At 57.0% G+C, this 21,050-nt stretch overlaps 1 protein-coding gene across 2 annotated transcripts; it reads right to left on the bottom strand.

Moving 5' to 3' along the window:
• Positions 1–680: 680 nt before the first annotated feature.
• On the bottom strand, positions 681–20,852 carry UBE2I (ubiquitin conjugating enzyme E2 I). 2 transcript variants are annotated; one of them, XR_005661244.1, is made up of 8 exons: positions 20,696–20,852; positions 10,061–10,139; positions 9,738–9,821; positions 8,034–8,106; positions 4,864–4,973; positions 4,649–4,728; positions 3,230–3,390; positions 2,656–2,837 (listed from the first exon to the last, which is right to left on the bottom strand). XR_005661244.1 is itself a non-coding variant. In XM_029049183.2 (7 exons), exons 2-7 carry the CDS (start codon positions 10,124–10,126, stop codon positions 3,327–3,329), a joined length of 477 nt encoding a protein of 158 aa, XP_028905016.1. In that variant the 5' UTR covers positions 10,127–10,139; positions 20,696–20,852; the 3' UTR covers positions 681–3,326. The 2 variants fall into 2 exon arrangements, 1 of the variants encoding a protein (XP_028905016.1); XM_029049183.2 differs by having other exon boundaries at positions 681–3,390.
• Between the last annotated feature and the right edge of the window lie 198 nt (positions 20,853–21,050).

Below are 21,050 nucleotides of genomic sequence, written 5' to 3'. Positions count from 1 at the left end.
AGACTTGAGTTTAAGGATATTTACCTCAGTGCTCTGGGGCTGGCCTGAGGAGCGAGATGCTTCAGCCAAGTACATACTTGATGGGGAGGGTGGGGAGGGGAAATGAGAGGTTAATCAGGGAGGGCCTTTTGGAGGAGATGGGATTTTAGGAGGGTTTTGAAAGAGGGGAGAGTGCGGGGGGGGGGGGGGGGGGTCTGTCGGATGTGAAGGAGAAGGAGGGAGGTCGTGGGATGCAGGCATTTGAGCCCTGAAGTGAAGACTGGCCGTATGCCAATGTCTCTTAGCCGTGGGCTCAGTTTGCCATCCACACGGCCCAATGTGAGACATAATAGAGACCCAGCACATGTCTTTTTTTTTTGGGGGGGGGGGGATCCTCACGACCCAAACATCTTGGGGGAGGAGGGAAGGATGGCTAGTTAGAGCCTCTGTCCTGTTAGCTTCTCCCAGCACAGCCTTGCTGCATAGCACCGGTGAAACTCAGAGAGGCAGCAGGGCCTAGGGGAGAGAGTCCAGGCCTGGGGGTCAGGGGACCTGGGTCCCCTTCCTGGCTCTGCCACTTGCCTCTGTGTGACCAGGGAGAAGTCACCTCTCTTCCCTGGGCCTCAGTCTCCTCATCTGTAAAACGGGTAGTCGATATCTTTTCTCCCCACCCCCAACCATTAACGGAAACATACTCTGTGTCAGTTTTGTGGAAATTTTTTAATTAGAGGCGTCTGATACAGTGGTTATCTATTCCCACAATTCCTTGCTATAGGAGCCTCACGCTGACAATCTTTCCCCTCACACTTAACATACGGGACGGTCAAGTAACATAGCCTTGTGTTACAAGAGTCACACCGAGAATTGTGGTACAAAAACATTACCTTCGAGTCACTACATTTTGCTAGAAACATCGACTGACTTTAGAATACTTTTAACTATAAAATATATCGTATTTCCATATATATTAACCATGTACATGTTCGACTATTACTAGGTTTAGTTCTGTCGTTACAAAATAAGACATTCTGGGTGCAGGCGTCCGACCTACAATCTGGCGGAATCATCCACGTGAAATCATCCGTATCATAAATAAGTCGCGGACAACAGACGGAGGAGGCGGGGAGCGTTACAAAAGAGACGGCTAGCAAGCAAAGGCACTCACAGCTCCAATGGCAGACCTGAACTGAATCACTGCCCACCTCCACTTTAACCAAAGGCCGAGACTCAAAAAGGGCCAGGCCACCTGCACCGCAGATTTCCTCAGGGGACGGTGGGGGAAGGGCGGGGGTCGAGAGCAAACTGTGTCCCCAATGTTGGGCGGGGGGGGCTTGATGCCCCCCCTTTCGCACCCAGATCTCCTGCCTCCAATGGGCTGAGACAAACCACGGCAGCGTCGACCTCTGCCCCCGGAACCGGTGGGGAAAAAGCCCCCTCGGCTGAGCCCTTCGTCCCCTCCCCATTTGCACCAGCACCCCTGATTTCGCATAATTCCGTAGAATCAAAAAAATATATATATATATATATATCTCCGTTCTGCGTAGGCAGCGGATAGCTATCTGCTCCCCCTCCCGGTCTCCCGAAGAGTGGGCTCCTACCGCTGCTGCCCATGCAGGAGGCGACACGAGACCCCTCCTTTTCTGACCGCCCCCTTCCCAACGGTGAGGTCGTCTTCCAAGTGCTGCCCCCTCTTCCTCTTCAAAAACACAGTTTTGGGGAAAGAGGAGGCCTGATTTAAGGTTTCCCCAAACCACACCATTGGAAGCCGAATAGGAGCCGGGTCCCTTGAAACTCTTCTGTTCAAACCCCCCAGGGCTCCCGGCCCAGGGGCGCCACCCCGCCTGGTGCCCACGGCCCGCCGGACGCCCACCGACCCAGGGAATTGCTCACCACTGTGTCGCAGGGAAGGTCAAAGGAAGGACGGCTTCCCCGGTGCCCGACACCGTCTTTTCGGAATAATCTCAGGGAAGTCACAGGAGGGCCGAGGGACCTCTTCCGGATGCCAGTGTCCGGCCCCATCTGGACTACGGCGTGCACGGGCCTAGAGGTCCCGTCGAAGCATCCCACGCAGGCTTGGAGCAGTGACGGCCGGTCCCAGAAGCAGGCCCGGGTCTCAGGGGCGGCTCCCATTAGTGTTGGGAGCTGCTGGACCCCCGGGAGGTCCGGAGCGAGCCGTCCTGGGCCAAGGAGATGGGCCGCCGGGCCCACCCGGGGCGCCACAGCGAGGCCTGGACTCCGTGGCCGGCTGCGGCGGGGCCGGGGCGGTCTTCCCCCGCCGCCGCCCGGCCGCTGCCGGTAGAGTCCATCGTGAGTCCCGGGCGAAGCTCTCTCCGGAGGAAAGGAAGAGGAGGCTGCGGCAAGACGGAGGAAGGGGAGTGCGGCCCCACGGGCCGGGCCGGACCACGGAGGAGGCTTGCCGTTCTGGGGGCCCCCAGGGCCTCGCCCTGTTCAAGGGCAGCAGCGGGCCCCCTTGGCGTCCGGGGCTCGCGGTCTCTCCGTGCCGGAGCCGGACCCCTCCCGCCCATCCCCGGCTTGGATGCGGAGGTTTTCGGGGGGAGGGTCCGGCAGGCCGACCGACGGACGAGCTTTTCCGCCCCGTGCCGGGTGACTGGGCCCAGCCCGACCCGGGAGGCCTCTCTCTTGCGCTCACTTTAATGAAGATCATGAAACCGAAACCTTTATATAAACAGTTTATTTACTCTAAACAGCAACACAGACAGAACGCCATATAAACACAAAGGAGGTGATGCAGAAGTAAGACGCTGGCTGAGTTTGGATCTCTGAGGCTCATAAGCGATACAACCTAGTTTCTGAAAGATAGGAAGAAAACAAAATTGAGGGAGGGCTGGGGGCGGGAGGGGAAGGAGGGGGAGGGAGGGCAGAGTATGAATTTTCATTCCCCTACAGCCAGCTAGAGGCTAAATATTATTCTAAACGTTTTTAAAGCATGCCTGCATCAGTGGTGGCGGTGGGGGGAGGGCAAAGGAAAGGAGATACTAGGGAATTTTGTAGAAGTATAAAAGTTCATTTTACAGCAGTTGAAATACTGACATCAATATTAAAATAAAAGCAAGTTTTACATAACAATCAAAAATACAAAAAGACTGAAGGAAGAGACCCTGTATGAAAAGACTGGGGGCGATTCAGCGAGGTTCCGAACTGTGAACGAGTGGCGAAAATGGAGAAATGGCACACACATAGAGCTTCCCTCCCTCCCCCCACCCACCCCCCCCCCGCCCAAAGTGAAGAGTAATTGTACAGAGCGACATTAGATTCTGCAAAAAATTCTGTAAACAAGTTCTTGCCAAACCGATCCCTTCCTTCTCAGGATGTCACAAGGTTGACGCTTATGAGGGGGCAAACTTCTTGGCTTGTGCTCGGACCCTCTTTTCGTATTCAACTCTGTTTTGGCTGCGGAGGGGGGAGGGGAGAAGAGAGGGTGCGTTAGGGGGAAGGAGGGCAGTGGGTTTTCATGGTCTCCCCCTACACACCTTTTCAGTTACGGACGGGGGCGAGAGAAGTGGAACCCCAAATCCCCGCCCACCCGAGGGTGGACAGGGGCCGGGGAACCCAGGGCCCACGGGAGCCGGGGCTCATTTTGTGGGGGGTAGCCGGAGCCACCGCCGCCCCCTCCTCCGCCACCCAGCCCCCAGGCTCCTGGCAGCCCACCTCACCCAACCCCGTCCACTAGCCCCCGGCCGGCGGTCACCCTCCGAACCCGGGTCCCTTCCCTCCGGATTCCCTTGCCAAGCCACGAGACGGCGGGAAGGGGCAATAGCTGCGCTACTCTTCCGGGAACGGAGACCACTTGGCTCTGGGCCAATTCCGACCACCCTCGAGTCCTCAGCTGGCCGCCCCCCTCCCTCGGTCCCCCCTCCCCGCCAGGGGCTCCCGGGTGGCTGAGCAGCAGCTGCACTAACCTTTGAGGAAGACCCCAGCTCTGAGGAGAGGGGAGGTGCAGAGGTCGGTTGTGGGCTCCTGAGAGAGGTCACCCTCCCCCCTGGGCTGCCCCTCCGCCTCCCCACCCAACACCGCCATGGCCTTGGCGACTTCCCGTTGGCCAGCTGTGTTCCCAGGGAGCCAGGCTGGCGGGGAGGAGGATGCCCGGCCCCCCCGGGGTATCGGGGCTGGGAAATAAAGTCACTCTCAGGGCGGAGAGGACCCCCGGCCTGGCCCTGGGCGGCGGACCCACCCGGGGCCTTCATCCAAGGCCCTTCCACTGTGGCCCGTGGCCCGTGGCCCGTGGCCCATGGCCCATGGGCAGCGACGAGGCCAGAGAAAAAGGCGGCAGCCAGGGAGCAAGGGGAGGGACCTTGGATGCCACAAGGGCCTGGGGCGGGGCGCGGTTCAACGAGAAGCTGTTGAGCCACTTGGCAAATTCGGGGTCCCCATGGGGATGTCATTCTTCCCTTCCAGATCCTAGAATATGGCTCCCTACAACCCCGTGGCCCTCTCCCAGACCGGAGGCCGGGCCCAGTCCAGCTGACCAACTGGAGGACGGAACCCGCCTAAGAAGGCTCTGGCACCAGCCGAGTCCTCTCCCCCTCCCCCAGACCCCATCAGCTAACACGCCAGTCCCTGACGCCGGCATCTCGGCCCCCCAGCCCCACCAGAGCCCAGCCCCCCGGGGGGCAGGCGTGGGGGTTGAGCCGGATGGGCCCCCACTAACCAGTAGATTGTGTACGCCTCTGCTTGCGCTGGGTCTTGGATGTTTGGTTCGTTTAGAAGCTCCTGTATTCCTAACAAGATCTGCGGGCGAGACCAGATGGGGCGGGGGAGGGACGGGAGGTGTCAGCTCGGGGCCGGGGGGCAAGCCAACCTGCACCTCAGTGGGGGAGGCCCTTGAACTGGAGATCCCTCCCGCCTTCGCCCGCCGCCCCCTACCTGTTTAATTGTGATTGCTGGCCGCCAATCCTTGTCCTCCTCTAAGATGGACAGGCACACCGTGCCTGAAGGATACACATTTGGGTGGAATAGCGGTGGTTCGAATTTACCTAGATGGGCGAGGGGGAGAGGGTGACCGGGTGGTGGGAGAAAACGGAGAGATCAGTCAGAACGAACCAACAGCTGAGCCAAGAATGAACCCACATCCCAATTCAAAGAGCCCAGGCTTGGAAGTCAGAGGACCTGGGTTCTAATCCCGGGCTCCGCCACGCGCCGGCCGTGTGACCTGGGGCCAGTTGCCTAGCTGCTCTGTGCCTCAGTTCCCTCTTCTGCTATATGGGGATTCAAAACATGTTCTCCCTACTACTTTCGACTGCGAGCCCCATGTGGGACCCGGTGACCTCGACACCGCCAGCTTGTTGCGGGCGGGGTGGGTGTCCGCTGACTCTGTTGGATCATTCTCCGAGTGCTCAGTACAGTGCTCTTCACAGAGTACTCGGTGATTGATCGATGGAACTCAAGGTACTAATAGGCGGAATTCCATTGACGCCCCCTGCTGGCAGGATCCCAAACTTCCCAGGGCGCAGCCCCCCCGCAAGCCCTGCTCAGGGATTGGGGTGAGGGGCAGTTGGCTCTAAAGTTCTAGGCTAACTCTGGCCTGGGGCAAGGAGGAAAGCCGCAAAGGATCATGGAATGGACCCCAGGCCGGATGCCCCAGCCTTCCGGGCCCCCTCAAGTTAAAGCAAAGAGGTTCTGTCCCTTCCACCCCCAAATCATGTCTCGGGCGGAGGCGTGCGCGTTGCAGGGGGCTGTGGGCAGGACTGCTGGCCCAACAGCCAGAGTGTCAGAAGACCCGGGGGGGCTGAGGCTGCCGTGGGACCTCGAGCGGGTCAACTTAACCTCTCTGAGGCTCAAGGTTCCTCTTGGGGAATTCAACCGGACTCTCCTCTCACAAGGAAGCCAAGGGTCAAAAACGGGATTGACTGCAAGGGCTTAATCAGTAAAAGCTATTATTAGTCCCAAATCTCAGTTTTCTCCCCCATAAAATGGGGATAAGCTACCTAGTTGGCCTTTCCCTTCTCCCCTTCCTCAACACCATCTTCTAGACTCCCCAAGGGCTCTTTCCCTCTCCTCTTCAACCTACCCAAGGGTGTCCCCAGAATAAAACAAACAGCCCACTACATCACCTAGTTATTGCCCTATCTCCTTCCTACTACTCTCTCCAAAAAGGTTAAGGTCAACACACTGCCTCCACTTCACCTCCAACTCCCTCCTTGACTCTCCACAACCTGGCTTCCTTACCCTTTCATTGATATGTGTGACTCACTGCCCCCCCCACCCAAATCTAACACTCTACTCTGACCAAATCCCCCCTGTCTCCTTGGCTGACTGTAGCACCTTGGGCCACTCCTGTCTCCCAGAGAACACCAGCTAAACTTAGTTCCTCTAATAATAATAATAATTTAAAAATTGAATTATGCATTAAGTGCTTATTATGTGCCAGGCACTGTACTAAGCACTGGAGTAGATATAAGGATAATTGGGTTGGACACAGTCCCCGTCCCACATGGGGCTCACAGTCTTAATTCCCATTTTACAGATGAGGAAATTGAGGCCCTCCTACCATCACTACTGCCCGCATTTTTCTAAAACATTCTGCACAAGCCTCCCTCCGCCTCAAAAACCTCCAGTGGTTGCCGACTCCCCTGCACATTGACCAGAAACCCCAAATTGAGTCTTTTAAGCAGCAGCATGGCCTAGCGAAGAGAGCCCAGGCCTGGATTCTAATCCCAGTTTGCTGTGTGACCTTGGGCAAGTCACTTCACTTCTCTGTGCTTTGGTTTCCTCAGCTGCAAAATGGGAAATCAATCCGTTTCTCCCTCCATTTAGACTTAGCCCCATGTCAGACAGTGACTGTTTGCCCTATCTTGTACCTACTCCAAGGCTTAGTATAGCACTTGGCACATAGTAAGTGCTTAATAAATTCCATTATTATTAAAGCAATCAGCTCTCTCCCACCTGCCACTCCTGACTCCCCTCCCCACCTACATTCCAGTTGCTAGGCTTCTCTCCTCTCAAAGCAACCTGCTCATGCCTTCAGGACTCCCGTCCGCCTTATATCGCGCAAACTACTTACTGCTCTCCCCACCTTCGGCACTCCCCCAATTCACATCCTTTCCAAGAGGTCCAGCCCGATGAATCTCTTCTCTCCTCTCCCCTACCCACTTCCCCTTCCGCTCCCACTTGAGCAACACTTACTCTCTGGGTCCTGGCTGGCCCCGGACCACCGCTGGCCCCATTAAGCTCTGCTGTTTCTTTTGAGTGTAATTTGATGTCCGTCTGTCTCCCCCACTAGATTGGAAACTTCTTGAGGGCAGGGATTGGGTCTGCTAATTCTACTGTGACCTCCCAAGCACTAACTACAGTTAGTTACTTAGTTACAGTTAGTAACTCTGCACAGCCTAAGAGCTCAATAAATGCTTCTGATTGGATTGGAAACCCCCTGAGGATAGGGACAATGTCCAATCTAACTCTCCTTCCCCTGGCCCAGCGCGGCACAGCGCTAGGCATCTAAAGTACAGAATAAACACCGTAACTGGGTGGATTTAGCTGCCGCCTTCGTAAGAGATTTTTTTTGTTTGACTCTGCTCACTGGCTTGCAGCAAACCGACTGCCCATAGGAGTTGCCAAAACCCCCTCCAGGCGCTATATGTTAAAACAGACGGGCTTTTCTTAAAAAAAAAAGAGAGAGAGAGAGAGAGAGAGAGAGAGAGAGAGAAGGAGGGAGAGAGAAAAGAGAAAAAAAGGAGAGAGAGAGAGAGATCCCAAATTTCTCTCTCAGGACCAACCTCCCTCAGAGGTTCTCACCATCCCCTGGGGCACCTAGAAGGTGTGGGGCAAGGTTTAGCCAGAGTTCATATGGAAAACCCAGACGGAGAAGCCGACGGAGAAGCCGACGGCATCTGCCAAGGCCTCTGGGCCCGATCACCGCAGGCTTCGCCTGGCCCTCAACTTGCCCAGCAGGCCCCGGGCAACCGGCCACACCCTGAGAAGGACCAACTGACAGGACGCCAGTTGGCATCGGCCCCGAAATCCGCACTACCCGGAGCCCAGCCCTCGGCGGGGGGGGGGTGGTCCCTGCCAGTCACAGCCCGGAGAGTCTCACTTACATTTCGGTGGCGAAGATGGGTAGTCGTCCTTAAAAAGCATCCGCAGCTTAAATAACCCTCCTTCCCACGGTGTCTGTTGGGGAACCGGACCAGAGTTAGGCAGAGGGAAGGGATCACCCGTGGCCACACAGGTAGAGCCCCCTGGCTGTCACCAGGTGCGAGGGCAGAGCTATCCCTCCCCCTCCTCCCTCCAGCCCCCTGAGAGAACGGCCAAACGGCCACTGAGGCAGACTCCACTGAGGCAGACTCCGGCTGGTGGGGGGCGGGGGAGGAGGCCGCCTCGTTTGCAGTGTCATGCGCTGCTCCTTCTAAGCCAGCAGAAGGGGTTTGGTTTTTGGTTTTTTTTTTTTGAGCCGACAGACGGATCCTCCAAACCCCCCAATCAATACACGTGCGCACACATGTGTGTACACACACAATCTCTCTCTCTAGTCTGGCTGCGATTCAGGGCCGGGGGGAAAAGATTACCGTATTTCCGTGTCTGCAGGGCCCTGCAGGGCCCACGACTGAGTCAGTCTGGGAGGTTGGGTCTCCCAGAGGAACCTCCCTCCCTGTCCACCCTCTGGACCACCTGAACCAGGTCTGGTCGGGTTCCCTGATAGAGAGGAACTACCATCCTATGGCCCGCGGAACCATTTGCCCACCTTTGGAGCCCCCCAGGTTCAGAAACCTGGGAATAAAATCATGATCCTCTTCACTCAGTTGGGCTCTGGACCGTTCAGGCCCGTAAGGGTGGGTCTGGAGAAGCGGCCTTGGAAATGGGTGAACGGAGGCATGACGGGAGACAGGGAGGGGCTAGTTAGGCCTGACCCTCGCCGAGGAGGGGAAGCTGGCTCAGAGCCCGGAGGACGCTGGGAGACATTTCGGAAGACTCCCCCATCCTGTCGTGCCAACCTAAATAGTTTCCTTAGCACTGGTGGGACTATTTGTCACTTCATTTGCTTTGGTCACCTGCCCCTACGTTCTTACTCTACCTACTGTACACCTGGCCACTTTCAGGAGGACACGGTGGGGGAGACCTGGGGGAGACCGGGGTCTCCTTTCTGCGGCTGCAGGGACGCCTGGAAAAAGGAGTGGAGGCCTAAGGGCAGACCTTGGGCAAGACCCCACAGGGGGAGTCCTCTCTCTCTTGCCATGGGGTCATGGGGACAGGAAAGCCAATCTGGCCCGCCTGAGGGACAAAGGGATCCAGGCCCGAGGGACAAAGGGATTCAGGCCAGTCCCTGAGCATAACAAAGGGCCCCACTGGCAACTCCTAGCAACTCGATGGTGGTAGTGTGTGTGTGTGGGGGGGGGGGGAGACAGCACTAAGTTTTATCATGGGGGAGGGGATCTGAGGGAGCAATCCAATGGCACCTTGTGGGGTCAGGAAGGGGGCTCAGCTGGGCGCCATCACAGGCCTGGGCTTCTAGTGGGGTGAGCCGGCTCCTGCCTCCGGCCACTAGGACCCTGCCTTTCCCCCGCCCGTGGCCATGGGTGCCTCTGGGATCTTCAACCATGGGCTGAAACCTCAGCAGGCCCTCGACTTGTGCCTGACTGAAGGCCTCCCTCTCAACAGCCCAAGGGCGAGGCCCTTGGGGGATGGGCTGGGGAAGAGAGAGAGGACTTCCATCTATTTCATCTATTTCTTCATAATAGGTGGGGGGGCGGGGGGGGGGGCCGCACACGGCACGGCACGAGGGCTGGTCAGAGGGGGAACCTTACCCCTTTCTTCCCAGGAATGGCACACTCCCAGTTCATGAGATTCATCGTCCCGTCTGGATTTTTGGTCGGCACTGCCACAAATCCCTGAATATGAGAGAGAGGAGAGGAAGGAGAGAGAAGAGAGGAAAAAAAGATAATGTGTGTCACCTCTAGCGGTTTCCTTACCAGTCCATCAACCCACAACTCCATTAGTCCAGGGTGATGGTCAGGTCCCCAGCAGTCCCTTGCTTTTCCCCAGCGGGTGGGAGCACAGTCCGGGGCACAGAGGTTACCCCCTTCCACTCTTTCCCGCCCGCCCCTGGCCCCAACAGCGCCCCACTTACAAACGGGTGGTCTTTCCTCCAAGCTTTCCTCTCCTGGGCCAGTCGGCTGAGCGCGATGCCCGACATATTCAGAGTCGCCCTGCAGAACAATGCCAATGGGGGCCGAGTTTAGCACCACCTGCAGCCCCCCGCCCCGGTGAACCCTCGCACTGACAAGCCACAACTCACCCCCACAGGCCCTGCCCGCTCCCCCACCCCCAACCCCAGCCAGGATCTCCCGAGGACCTGGTCGTGGGGACAGGAGAAGAGAAATGGAAATAAAATCCCAGGCAGCCGCTCCTTTATCCTCCCAGCAACCTGAACTGGGTCTGCCTCTTCTCCGGGCAGCCCAGCTTCAATCAATCAATGGTATTTTTTCAGCGCTTTTACTGGGTGCAGAGCACTGTACTAAGATATCCAGGTTGGACCCATTCCCTTGTCGAGCCAGTAGCCAGGATCTCTGCCCTCAAGGAGCTTACAATTTGGTGAGGGAGGGGGGAGAGAGGCAGACACTAAAATAAATTCCAGGTAGTAATCGGATATGGGGAGTACACAGTACACAATACAGAGTACACAGTAGGGAGAGAAAATAGGATGGGGAGATGAAAGATTGGTTGGGGAAGACTTCCTGGAGGAGATGTAATTTTAGTAGGGCTCCCACAACAGCACTAATCAATTACACAGAATTTATTATACACTAGGCATCATGCACTGAGCTAAACAAGGGGGTAGATGTAACTTGACCACCTTGGATAGAGGACCCAGACCCCCCTAGAATTCAGTCTATGATGGGAGGGGTCATACCCCCCTGCCCCCAATTCTTCAGATGAGAAGACTGAAGCTAGCACTGTACTTTCCCAAGCGCCTGGTACATCACTCCTGAACGCAGTGGGTGCTCAACAGCCTCCCTATCTCTCAGCTCCGACCCTGTCCTGCGACCAGCTAACTCTGCTCGGTGTTAGTGGGGTGACGAGTGGCTTCAGTGGGATCTGGGGATCCTTCTGCCACTCAGGTGGTGAGAGCCCCATGTGGGACAGGGACTGTGCCCAACCTGATGATCTTGTATCAACCCCAGCACTTAAATGCCATTATTATAATAATTATTATCATTACTTCCCACCCCGCCCCAAGGCCCACGCATTAGCTTCCGGGCTCTAACTGGCCAATGGGCGGGAGTCCAGCCACCAGATTCCCAGATGCCCGGTTCCTACAGCAGGGGGACCCTGAGCCCCAGATCCCGGTCTGCCCTGACGCCCCCCCGGGTGGCCTCTTCTGAGGGGTCCCAGCCCGGCCATGGGCTCCTTCCGTAGATGGCTCCTCCTGGCCGGTGGCGTTGAGATCTTCCACCGGGAGGGAGGTCTGAAGAGAGTTGGCAGGGGCCCAGGGGGGTTCCGACTCCTGCCTCCCCTCCTCGATTATGGGAGTTCTGGGCAAGCGGCAGAGAGAGACAGAGAACACGCATGCGCGGTCAGCAATGGACTGCTGGAAAGGTGGCAGAGAAGCGAGGGGCAGGCAGGCCAGAGAGAATGGGTTACCCTCAGACGCTGGGCATCATGGCTTCGGTCACCCACCTGCCCGCCCATCCACTAGGTCTCACCCCACAAACGTGCCACCCTCAGGTTCCAGAGTCCCCAGTTTGAACCAGGCCGAGCCCCAGTGCCAGGCAAGCAGTTGTGAGGGAGGAGGATGTGAGGCTTCCAGTGGCAGCCAGGCCTTGCCACCAGGCCCCATCTTAGTCCCCACCACCGTGTCCTGGGCCAATGAGGAACCAGGAGCTAGTGCCAGCAATCCACTGGCTTGCTCTGTGACCTTAGGCCAGTCACTTGGCTTCTCTGTGCCTCAAGGCTCCTCATCTGAGAGATGGGGATAAACGTACTTGCTTTCTGTCAAGAGTATCTGTTGTGTCTGGAGCACCGTGTGCACAGCATTGTGTGCGGGGCACCGGCTTTCCCTTCCTCAGACTGTGAGCCATCTATCTCTTGGCTGCCCCAAGGCTTGGCAGAGCGTGCTTAGCTCTTAGCATGGGCTCAGTACCGGGAAGAGGACGAGATGAGGCGCGGTGAGGGGGGTTGCCGACGCCCAACCCCCGACCCTGAGGCAGGGTGGCACCCCCACCTCAAAACGTCAGATAAAAGGGTCCTCGAATGTCGGAACCACTTGGGTAAAGGAGCCATTTGGCTCCAGAGGAATGTTGTAGGCAAGCAGGCCGGCTCCGGAGAAGAAGCAGGCGCTCTCTGAAAGGTTCGCCCCTCCCCGCCCCCGCGCTTAACTCACCCCCTTCCTTCAACCCCCACGAGCACCAAATCCATCCTGGACTGATGAACGGCCTTGGCCTGGGGACTCAACCCCACCGATCCATCAGTTGTATTTATGGAGCACTTCTTGAGTGCACATCACTGGGCTGAGCACTCGGGAGAGTCCAATACGAGTCAGTAGACTCCATCCCTGCCCAAGAAGGGCTTACAGTCTAGGGGGATGTCGAGCAAGCCTCGACCATCAGACCACACTGTCACCCAGCCTGTGACCACCACAATGACTTCTGCCACGGTTACCATGCCTAGTTGGGTACATAGCTGCCAATCTGATTAAGGTAATAATGATATCTGTTAAATGCTAGCACTGTACTAAGCACTGGGGGAGATACAAGACCATCAGGTTGGACACAGTACCTGATCCAGGTGGGGCTTCCAGTGAAAGAGGAAGGGATTTTGAACCCTATTTTACAGATGAGGAAACAGACACAGGGAAGTGAAAAATAACAACTGTGATATTTGTTAGGCGCTTTCTCTGTGCCATGCACTGTACTAAGCATCGGGATAGGTATGGCATAGTGGATGGACCACAGGCCCGGGAGTCAGAAAGCCTTGGGCTCTAATCCCGGCTCCTCCACTTGTCTGCTGGGTGACCTAGGGCAAGTCACTTTACTTCTCTGTGCCTCAGTTACCTCCTCCATAAAATGGGGATCGAGACTGTGAGTCCCATGTGGGTCAGAAACAGTGTCCAACTCGATTTGCTTGTGTCCACCCCAGGGCTTAGTTCAGTGCCTGACATGTAGTAACCGCTTAAAAAATACTATCATTATTATTATTACGAGGTAAGCTGGTCAGACAGTCCCTGTCCCATCTGGGGCCTCGCAGTCTCAGTAGGAGAGAGAAAGAGGATTTGATCTCCACTTTAGAGAAGGGGAAATGGAGACCCAGAGAAGCTAAGCAAGAAGCCCAAAGTCGCATAGCTTGTGAGTGGCGGAGCCAAGATCGAGCCCAGGTCTTCTGATTCCCAGGCCCGAGCTCTTCCCAGTAAGCTACCCTGCCTCCGATTTAACCGTGGACTAGCCGATCTCCGAGACCCTCTGGGCCCACAGCCTCAGCTCACAAGGCCAGTCCTCCCGCAGGGAGTCGCCGAGGCGGTCCCGGACGGACACATCCGGGACTCCTGCCGGTGGAGAAGGAGCCAACTCCAGATGGAGCGGGACCGCACCCCGCTCCCTGTCCCGAGCTGAGCGGGAGGGCGGGCTGAGGGGTGCCGCTTCCTGCCTCTTCCCACTGCAGTCCAGACTTCACCCTGCTGCCTGAATCACTTTTCTACAAAAACGTTCAATCCACGATTCCCCACTCCTCAAGTAACTCTACTCACTGCCCATCCATCCACCACCACATCAAACAGAAACGCCTCACCTTCGGCTTTAAAGCAGTCCGTCACTTTACCCCCTCCTACCTCACCTCGCTACTCTCCTACCCCTACTCTGCCGGCACACTTTGCTCTTCTAATGCCAACCTATTCACCGTACCTCGATCTCGCCTATCTCTCTGCAAACCTCTCACCCACATCCTGCCTCTGGACTGGAATGTCCTCTCTCTTCACACCAGACAATGACTCTCCTCACCTTCAAAGCCTCACGGAAGGCCCATCTCCTCCAGGAGACCCTCCCTGACTATGCCCCTTTCCTCTTTCTCTTCTCCCTTCTGTGTCGCCCTGACTTGTCCCTTTATTCACCCCCCTCCCCCCACAGCCACACAGTATTTACGCACATATCTGCCATTAATTCATTTATACTGTCAGTCTCCCCCTCTAGCTTGTTGCGGGCAGGGAATGTGTCTGCTCTATTGTACTCTCCCAAGCGCTTAGTACAATGCTCTGCACACGGTAAGTGCTCAGTAAATACAACTGATTGACTGTCGCTTCAGGGTGCCCTGAGCTCACTGGCCACTCCTCAGGTGGGCTGCTCGGCCGAGCGGCAGTTGAGGCGCAAGCAGCCGGGAGAAGAGGGGCCCAGGGGGAAGCTGGATCCGCACCAAGTCCCGGGGAGCCTCTCCCTCTCCCCTCGGCCACCAGCCCCCCAAAGTGGCCTGCTGATTGGCCCGAGGACTGCTGGCTCTCTCGCCCTGGGTCGGGCGGTGGGGGGACGATGATGATGATAGATGGACATCTAACGGCGCAGGTCGCCAAGCCCTTGCACTGTCCTCCAGTGTTATGATGCGGTGAAGAGCTCCCCAAGATGTGCCTAGCATGCCATGGGAGACCGTCTCAAGTTAAGGCACCTAATTGGGAGGCACATGCGCACATACACACACACACTCACTCACTCGAGGACACATTTTTGAAATTGGCAAAAGGCCATGAGTCTAAGACGCTTTGGGTCCCGGAAGGTCCAGCCGAAGCTTCCTTCAAAGGCCCCTGAAGGAGGTGCCTCAATCAATATTTACTGAGTGCTTCCTGTGTGCAGAACACTGTATTAATTGCTCGTGAACATCCAATACAACAGAGTTGGGAGCAGGCTTACAGCCCGGAGAGGGAAGCATCTCCTCCAGAAAGTGTTCCCCGATTACCGCCTAGGTCAGATGGGCTTCTATCCTCGCGGGTGCCTGTCGGCGTCCCGGCAGAGCTGCTTCGCTTCCCCGGCTGGCCTGGGAATCTGGGGTGGGGAGGATTCTCCGGGCTCCACTCCCCAAGGGCGGGGCAGCCTGCATGGCCGGCCCTTTAATGGCTACTTAGTCACAAGCCAGTCAGCCCAACACTTGGTCTGCCATGAAGGATACGTTTGAGGACTAGCATTTGACGAAAGAAACCACCCGGGCACTTCCGGGTTGGCAGAGAATGAAGTTGGCAACAGAAAAGAGTTAAGGTAGTATTTGTTATTGTTTTCAAAACACACCCCCACACACTCAGTCTGCCATATTGTTATATTGTACTCCTCCAAGTGCTCTGCACACAGAAAGTGCTCACGAGATTGACCGTGGCTGACCCCAGCCCCACCCCCCCCCCCCAAAATCCCCACAGACAGGAGCACAGTACCTCCAGGCTCTGCGCCTTTCGATTCCAAAATAAAGCCGGCAGAGGCTGAGATTTTCTGGTCTCAACTAGCGTCATCCACACGTTTTTTCCCCAAAGAGCCCGGACGTCGGGGGACCCGGGCTCTCACTCCGGCTCTGCCACTTATCAGCTATGTGACCTTGGACAATCTACTTGGCTTCTCTGGGCCTCAGGATCCTCACCTGTACAATGGTGATTCAGTGTTGTTCTCCCTCAGACTGCGAGCCTTACTGGGATGGGGGTTGAGTCCGATCTGATTAGACGGTATCTACCCTGGTGCTTCGCTCAAAATAAGTGCTTAACCAATGCCACTGTAACTACTATATCGTTAAGATTTATTATTAGTATTATTACTATAGTAGTAACTTCGGCTTGCTTCCAGGCACAGGTCTTATGGGGAAGATGGAGGACTAGAAAACAGCACGGCCTAGTAGATAATGCACAGGCCTGGGAGCCAGAGGACCTGGGTTCCAATCCCAACTCCACCATTGGCCTGCTATGTGACCTGGGGCAAGCCGCTTCACTTTTCTGTGCCTCGGTTTCCACAAATGCAAAAAGGGGATTCAATACCTGTCCTCCCTCCTACTTACACCGTGAGCCCCGTGGGGAATTAGAGACTGTGTTGGGCCTGATTAACTTTTACCAATCCCAGTGTTCTGAGGAACAGTGCTTGATCCACAGTAAGGGCTTACATACCATTAAAACAAAAGCAAAAAACCAGAAGGAAGCTTGTCGTCGGCTGAATGGGAGGTTTCGCCAACACTCTGAAAACTCACTAAGATCCCACCTCCTCCAGGAGACGCTCCCTCGATTCGGCCCTCTCCTCCTTAGACCACACACACCCTACGCTGATCCCTCGCCCTGCTACTGAGCCGTGGATTCACACTGAAGCTCCTCTACTTTAGCACTTCCTAGCCCACAAATTCCTCTTTCCTTTGTCTTTTACCTCGCCGATCTCCCCTGCTAGACTGTAGCTCCTAGAGCTGGGGGGCGGGGGGAGAAGAGCTTCCAATTCCCTTGTACTCTCCTGAGTCTGGGGCTCCGCACGCCGCAAAGCACTGTCAACAGTCGGGAGGACTTACTGCGTACACAGCGCTGGAAGCGTTCAGGTGGATACAATTAAGAGCTTGAGAGAGTCAGATACGACAGAGCTGGTAGACACGCTCCCTGCCCTCACAGAGCTTACAGTCTCTAGGGGGACATGAAATGGATGGACGGATGGTCTCAGCTGGCCAGCAATGACAAGGACCCCACACCTGAAGGGATTTCTGCGGTGTTCCCAGGCCCCATGGGAGGAAGGGAAGTCAGGTTTCCATTACTCTTCCTTCCTGCTCTGCATGGCTGTCACCCGCGCTTGCCCTCGGCCATGCTAGCTTGCGGACAGACTGCTTCCTTTCCTTACTTCCAAATGTGACGGGGCACCTCTGAAACGGGGCCAAGCAGGCAAAAAGAGTGCGCTCTTTTTTTCTCCCCAGAAGGGGAAAACACACACACACAGGAAAAAAAAACGTTCTCTGCTTTTCTGCTTTAGACATCTAGTGGAGAACTATTATTTATAGCTATCCCAAGTAGCTCTCTTTGCCGAGCCACGGAACAGCTGGCTTTCAGGGGAAAACATTGATGATCCCTGGCCTCGGGGTGGGGGGGGGAGGGTTGGGGAGGGGGGGCGGGGGCTGACAGTCTAGTGGGGGAGACGGATATTCAGAAGATGCAGAAGTAGATGACCAGGTTTGAAACTCGGGACTGGATTTTTGTTTGTACCTCTCTTAGATTTCCCAGGGTTTGCTAATCCTTCTCAGAGTAAATTAGCCACTGCCACCACTGCATCATGGATAATTTTCTCTCGAAAAAATGGTCATTGCTCCCTTCTAGACTGTCCGTTCCTTGTGGGCAGGGCACACGTCTACCAACTCCATCATACTATACTATCCCAAGCCTGTAGGAAAGTGCTACGCAAAAAATCGATGGTATTTATTACTTACTGTACTGAGCACTTGGAAGAGGACAATAAATATAGAGTTGGTAGACACGTTCCCCGCTCACAACGAGCTTAAAGACAAGTGCTCAATCAATACCACTGATCGACAAAGTTTCATAGCCACCCAGAGGCCTCTCCCAGTGTCCCGAGGATAGCCCTGGAGAGAATTTTGTTTCTAGTGATTCTTGGGGGGGCACCAGGGTGGCGTTTGACACTCACCCCCTATGTCGGGGCGATATTACTTGAGTCGAACAATTATGTCAAAGATGGGATAAGGTGCCGTTTAAAACCAGAACCTTTTGTGGACTGTAAGCTACTGGTGGGTAATAACAGTAATTATGGTACTTATTAAGCACCTAGCACTGTTCTCAGCACTGGAGTGGATACAAATTACACAGGTTGAACACAGTCCCTGGGAGTTCCACATGGGGCTCACGCTCTTATCCCCATTTTACAGATGAGGCCCAGAGAAGCTAAATGACTTGTCCAAGGTCACAGAGCAGACGTGTGGCAGAGCCGGGATGAGAACCCAGGTCCTTCTGACTCCCAGGACTGGGTTCTAACCACTAAGCCACGTTGTAGGGATCGTCTACCAATTCACTTTGTAGCGCACTCTCCCCGATGCTTCATATGGTGCTCTGCACACAGTAACAGCTCAATAAATATGGGTGATTGATTGGCAAAGATGGGATATGGTGCTGTTTAAGACCACAGCTTTTTGTAATAATAACGGGACTTGTTAAGAGCTTACTATGTGCCAGGCATTCATTCACTCATCCAATGGTATTTATTGAGCGTTTACTGTGTGTTGAGCACTGCATTAAGCTTTCAGGTGGATACAGTTAAATCGAGTTAAACACAGTCCCTTTCCCACATGGGGCTCACTCTCAATCCCCGTTTTACAGGTGAGGTCGCTGAGACCCCGAGAAGGGCAGTGACTGGCCCAAGGTCACACAACAGACATGGGGCAAAGCAGGGATTAGAACCCATGACCCTCTGACTCCTAGGCCCGGGCTCTCTCCACGAGTCCACGCTGCTTCTTTAGACCGTAAACTCCTTGTGGGCAGGGATTGCACCTATCAACTCTTGTACTATACTTACCCAAGCGCCTAGTACAATGCTCTGCACACGGTAAGAGCTCGGTAGATACCATCAGTCGACCGGGGGGACGGGACGGGGACGGGACGGGACGGGGACGGGACACCTCTATCAGCTGTCCGACTCTTACCTCTTCACCCACCCCATCCCAGCTTGCCCTTTCCACCCGCCCAAGCCCACCTCTTCATTATTCCTTACTCTTGCAGCTCTTCCCTCGGGTCAGGGTCTCCCGCCCTTCCCGCGTCCCGGAACTTCACTTCATCTCCCCTTCTCCAGGAAGCTCCCCGATTATTTTCCCTCCTTCCATCTCTCACCTCTGCCCTTGTTCCCACTGCTCCCCCCCCACCCCCACCCCGATTTAAATCATGCTTCTCTAGCCTGCAAGCTCCCCGAAGCAGACATACATATCGCCCGGCTACGGAGGAGCAGTGTGGCCTAGCGGAAAGAGGCTCGGCCTAGGAGTCGGACGGTCTGGGCTCTCACCCCCGGCTCCGCCGCTTACCTGCTTCCCGGCCTTGGGCGAGTCACTTCACTTATCTGGGGTTCAGTCCCCTCTCCCGCAAAATGGGGATCCACTGCCCGGTCTCCCAACTACTTGGGCTGTGGGCCCCATGTGAGACCTGATGATTGCTCAGTATATAGTAAGTGCTTAATTACTATAACTATTCTTCCGACCCTACTGGCCCGCCGGGAAGACTTCGCTAAGCGTCCAATGACAAAACGTTTGTTTTGCTAGCTCGACTGTGAGGTCCACGTGGGCGGAAAGGCTCCAATACTAACAACAATGACGGTACCTGTGAAGCAGTCACTTTGGGCCGGGCCCTGTGCTAAGCACTGGGGTGGATCCGGACAAACCGAGGTGGCCACAGCCTCTGTCCCACGGGGAGGCTCCCGGCCCCGATCCCCATTTTCCAGATGAGGTCGCCGAGGCCCTAAGAAGTGGCTCGCCCAAGGCCACCGGCAGAGAAGTGAAGTGGCTCGCCCAAGGCCACCCGGCAGAGAAGTGCAGCTACGGGAATCAGCGTGGCTTAGTGGCAAGAGCCCAGGTTTGGGAGTCAGAGATCGTGGGTTCTAATCCCGGCTCTGCCGCCTGTCTGCTGTGTGAGCTTGGACAAGTCACTTCACTTCTCTGGGCCTCGGTGACCTCGTCTGTAAAACGGGGATTAAGACTGCGAGCCCCATGTGGGACAACCGGAATACCTTGTACGCACCCCGGCGCTTAGAACACTGCTCGGCACATAGTAAGTGCTTAACAAATGCCCTCATTACTATTATTATTATGCGAAGTGACTCGCCCAAGGCCACCCGGCAGAGAAGTGAAGCGGCTTGCCCAAGGCCACCCGGCAGAGAAGTGAAGTGACTCGCCCAAGGCCACCCGGCAAAGAATTATCTGCTGGGCAAGCGGCCCGGCCTGGGGGCAAGAGCCCGGGCCGGGGAGTCGGAGGTCGTGGGTTCTAATCCCGGCTCGGCCACTTAGCTGGGTGACTTGGGGCAGGTCACTTCACTGGGCCTCAGTGCCCTCGTCTGCAAAACGGGGATGAAGACTGGGAGTCTCACCTGGGACAACCTCATTACCTTTCATCTCCCCCAGCGCTTCGAACAATGCCGAGCACATAGTAAGCGCTTGGAAAACACCGTTATTATTACTGTGATGAAGTGAAGCGACTGGCCCAAGGCCACCCCGCGGAGAAGGGTCTGCGGGGAAGCGGCGGGGCCGAGGGGCAAGAGCCGGCCCGGGGAGGCGGCGGTCGTGGGTTCGGATCCGGCCGCCGCCGCCGCCGCGCTGCGTGACCTTGGGCGAGCCCCTTCCCTTCTGCGGGCCTCGGGCCCCTCATCCGGAAAAGGGGTGCGTGCGTGGGGAAGGGGGAGAGGGGATCCCGGCCGGCCGGCCGTCCGTCCGTCCGTCCGGTCGTTCCCACGTGGGGCCAACCCCGCCCGCCCTGCGCCTCCCCCAGCGCTTAGGCGAGGGCTGGGCGGCTGCCCCCGGGACGGTCCCGAGCCGCGGGGGCCTCCGCCCCCCCAGCCAAGCCCGGGCGACTGTGAGGACGCCGGGGGCGCTCCCCAAGTAGGCGGCGAGGCAAGGAGCGGCCCAACGGACGCCGTCCCGGCAGCCTCCGGGCGCGGGAGGCCGGCCCGCCGGCGGGGGGAGGGGAGCGGAGCGGAACGGAGCGGAACGGAGCGGAGCGGAGCGGAGCGGAGCGGAGGAGGGGGGCCCCGGCCCGGCCCGGCCCGGCCCGGCCCGGCCCACGGTGAGGATCGGGGGCTCTGACCTGGCAGCGGCCGGGGGATGGCGGCGGGGTCGGGGGGCGAGGGCTTAGGCGGCGGCGGCGGCGACGGCGGGTCCCCTTTGTCTGAGGCGGCCCTGGCTCCGCCGGCCTGTCCGCTGGCGGGGCCTCCCTGTCGGCGGGGCCTCCGGTCCGTGCGTGGCTCCGTCTGCGTCGCGGCGGCGTCGGCGTCGGCGGCGTCGCGGCGGCGGTGCTGGCGGTGTCGTCGTCGTCGGCGGCGGCGGCGGCGGCGGGTCGTCGTTCTCCTCAGCCTCGTCGTCTCCTCAGCGGCCGAGGGGGGAGGGGCGGGGGGAGCCCGCGCGCCGCGCAGCCTGACCCACGACCGCAGGACCCCGGGCGC

Source organism: Ornithorhynchus anatinus, chromosome 21 (assembly GCF_004115215.2).
Source record: "Ornithorhynchus anatinus isolate Pmale09 chromosome 21, mOrnAna1.pri.v4, whole genome shotgun sequence".
NCBI classification, from domain to species: domain Eukaryota; kingdom Metazoa; phylum Chordata; class Mammalia; order Monotremata; family Ornithorhynchidae; genus Ornithorhynchus; species Ornithorhynchus anatinus.
This window is presented reverse-complemented; position numbering and strand designations above follow the sequence as displayed.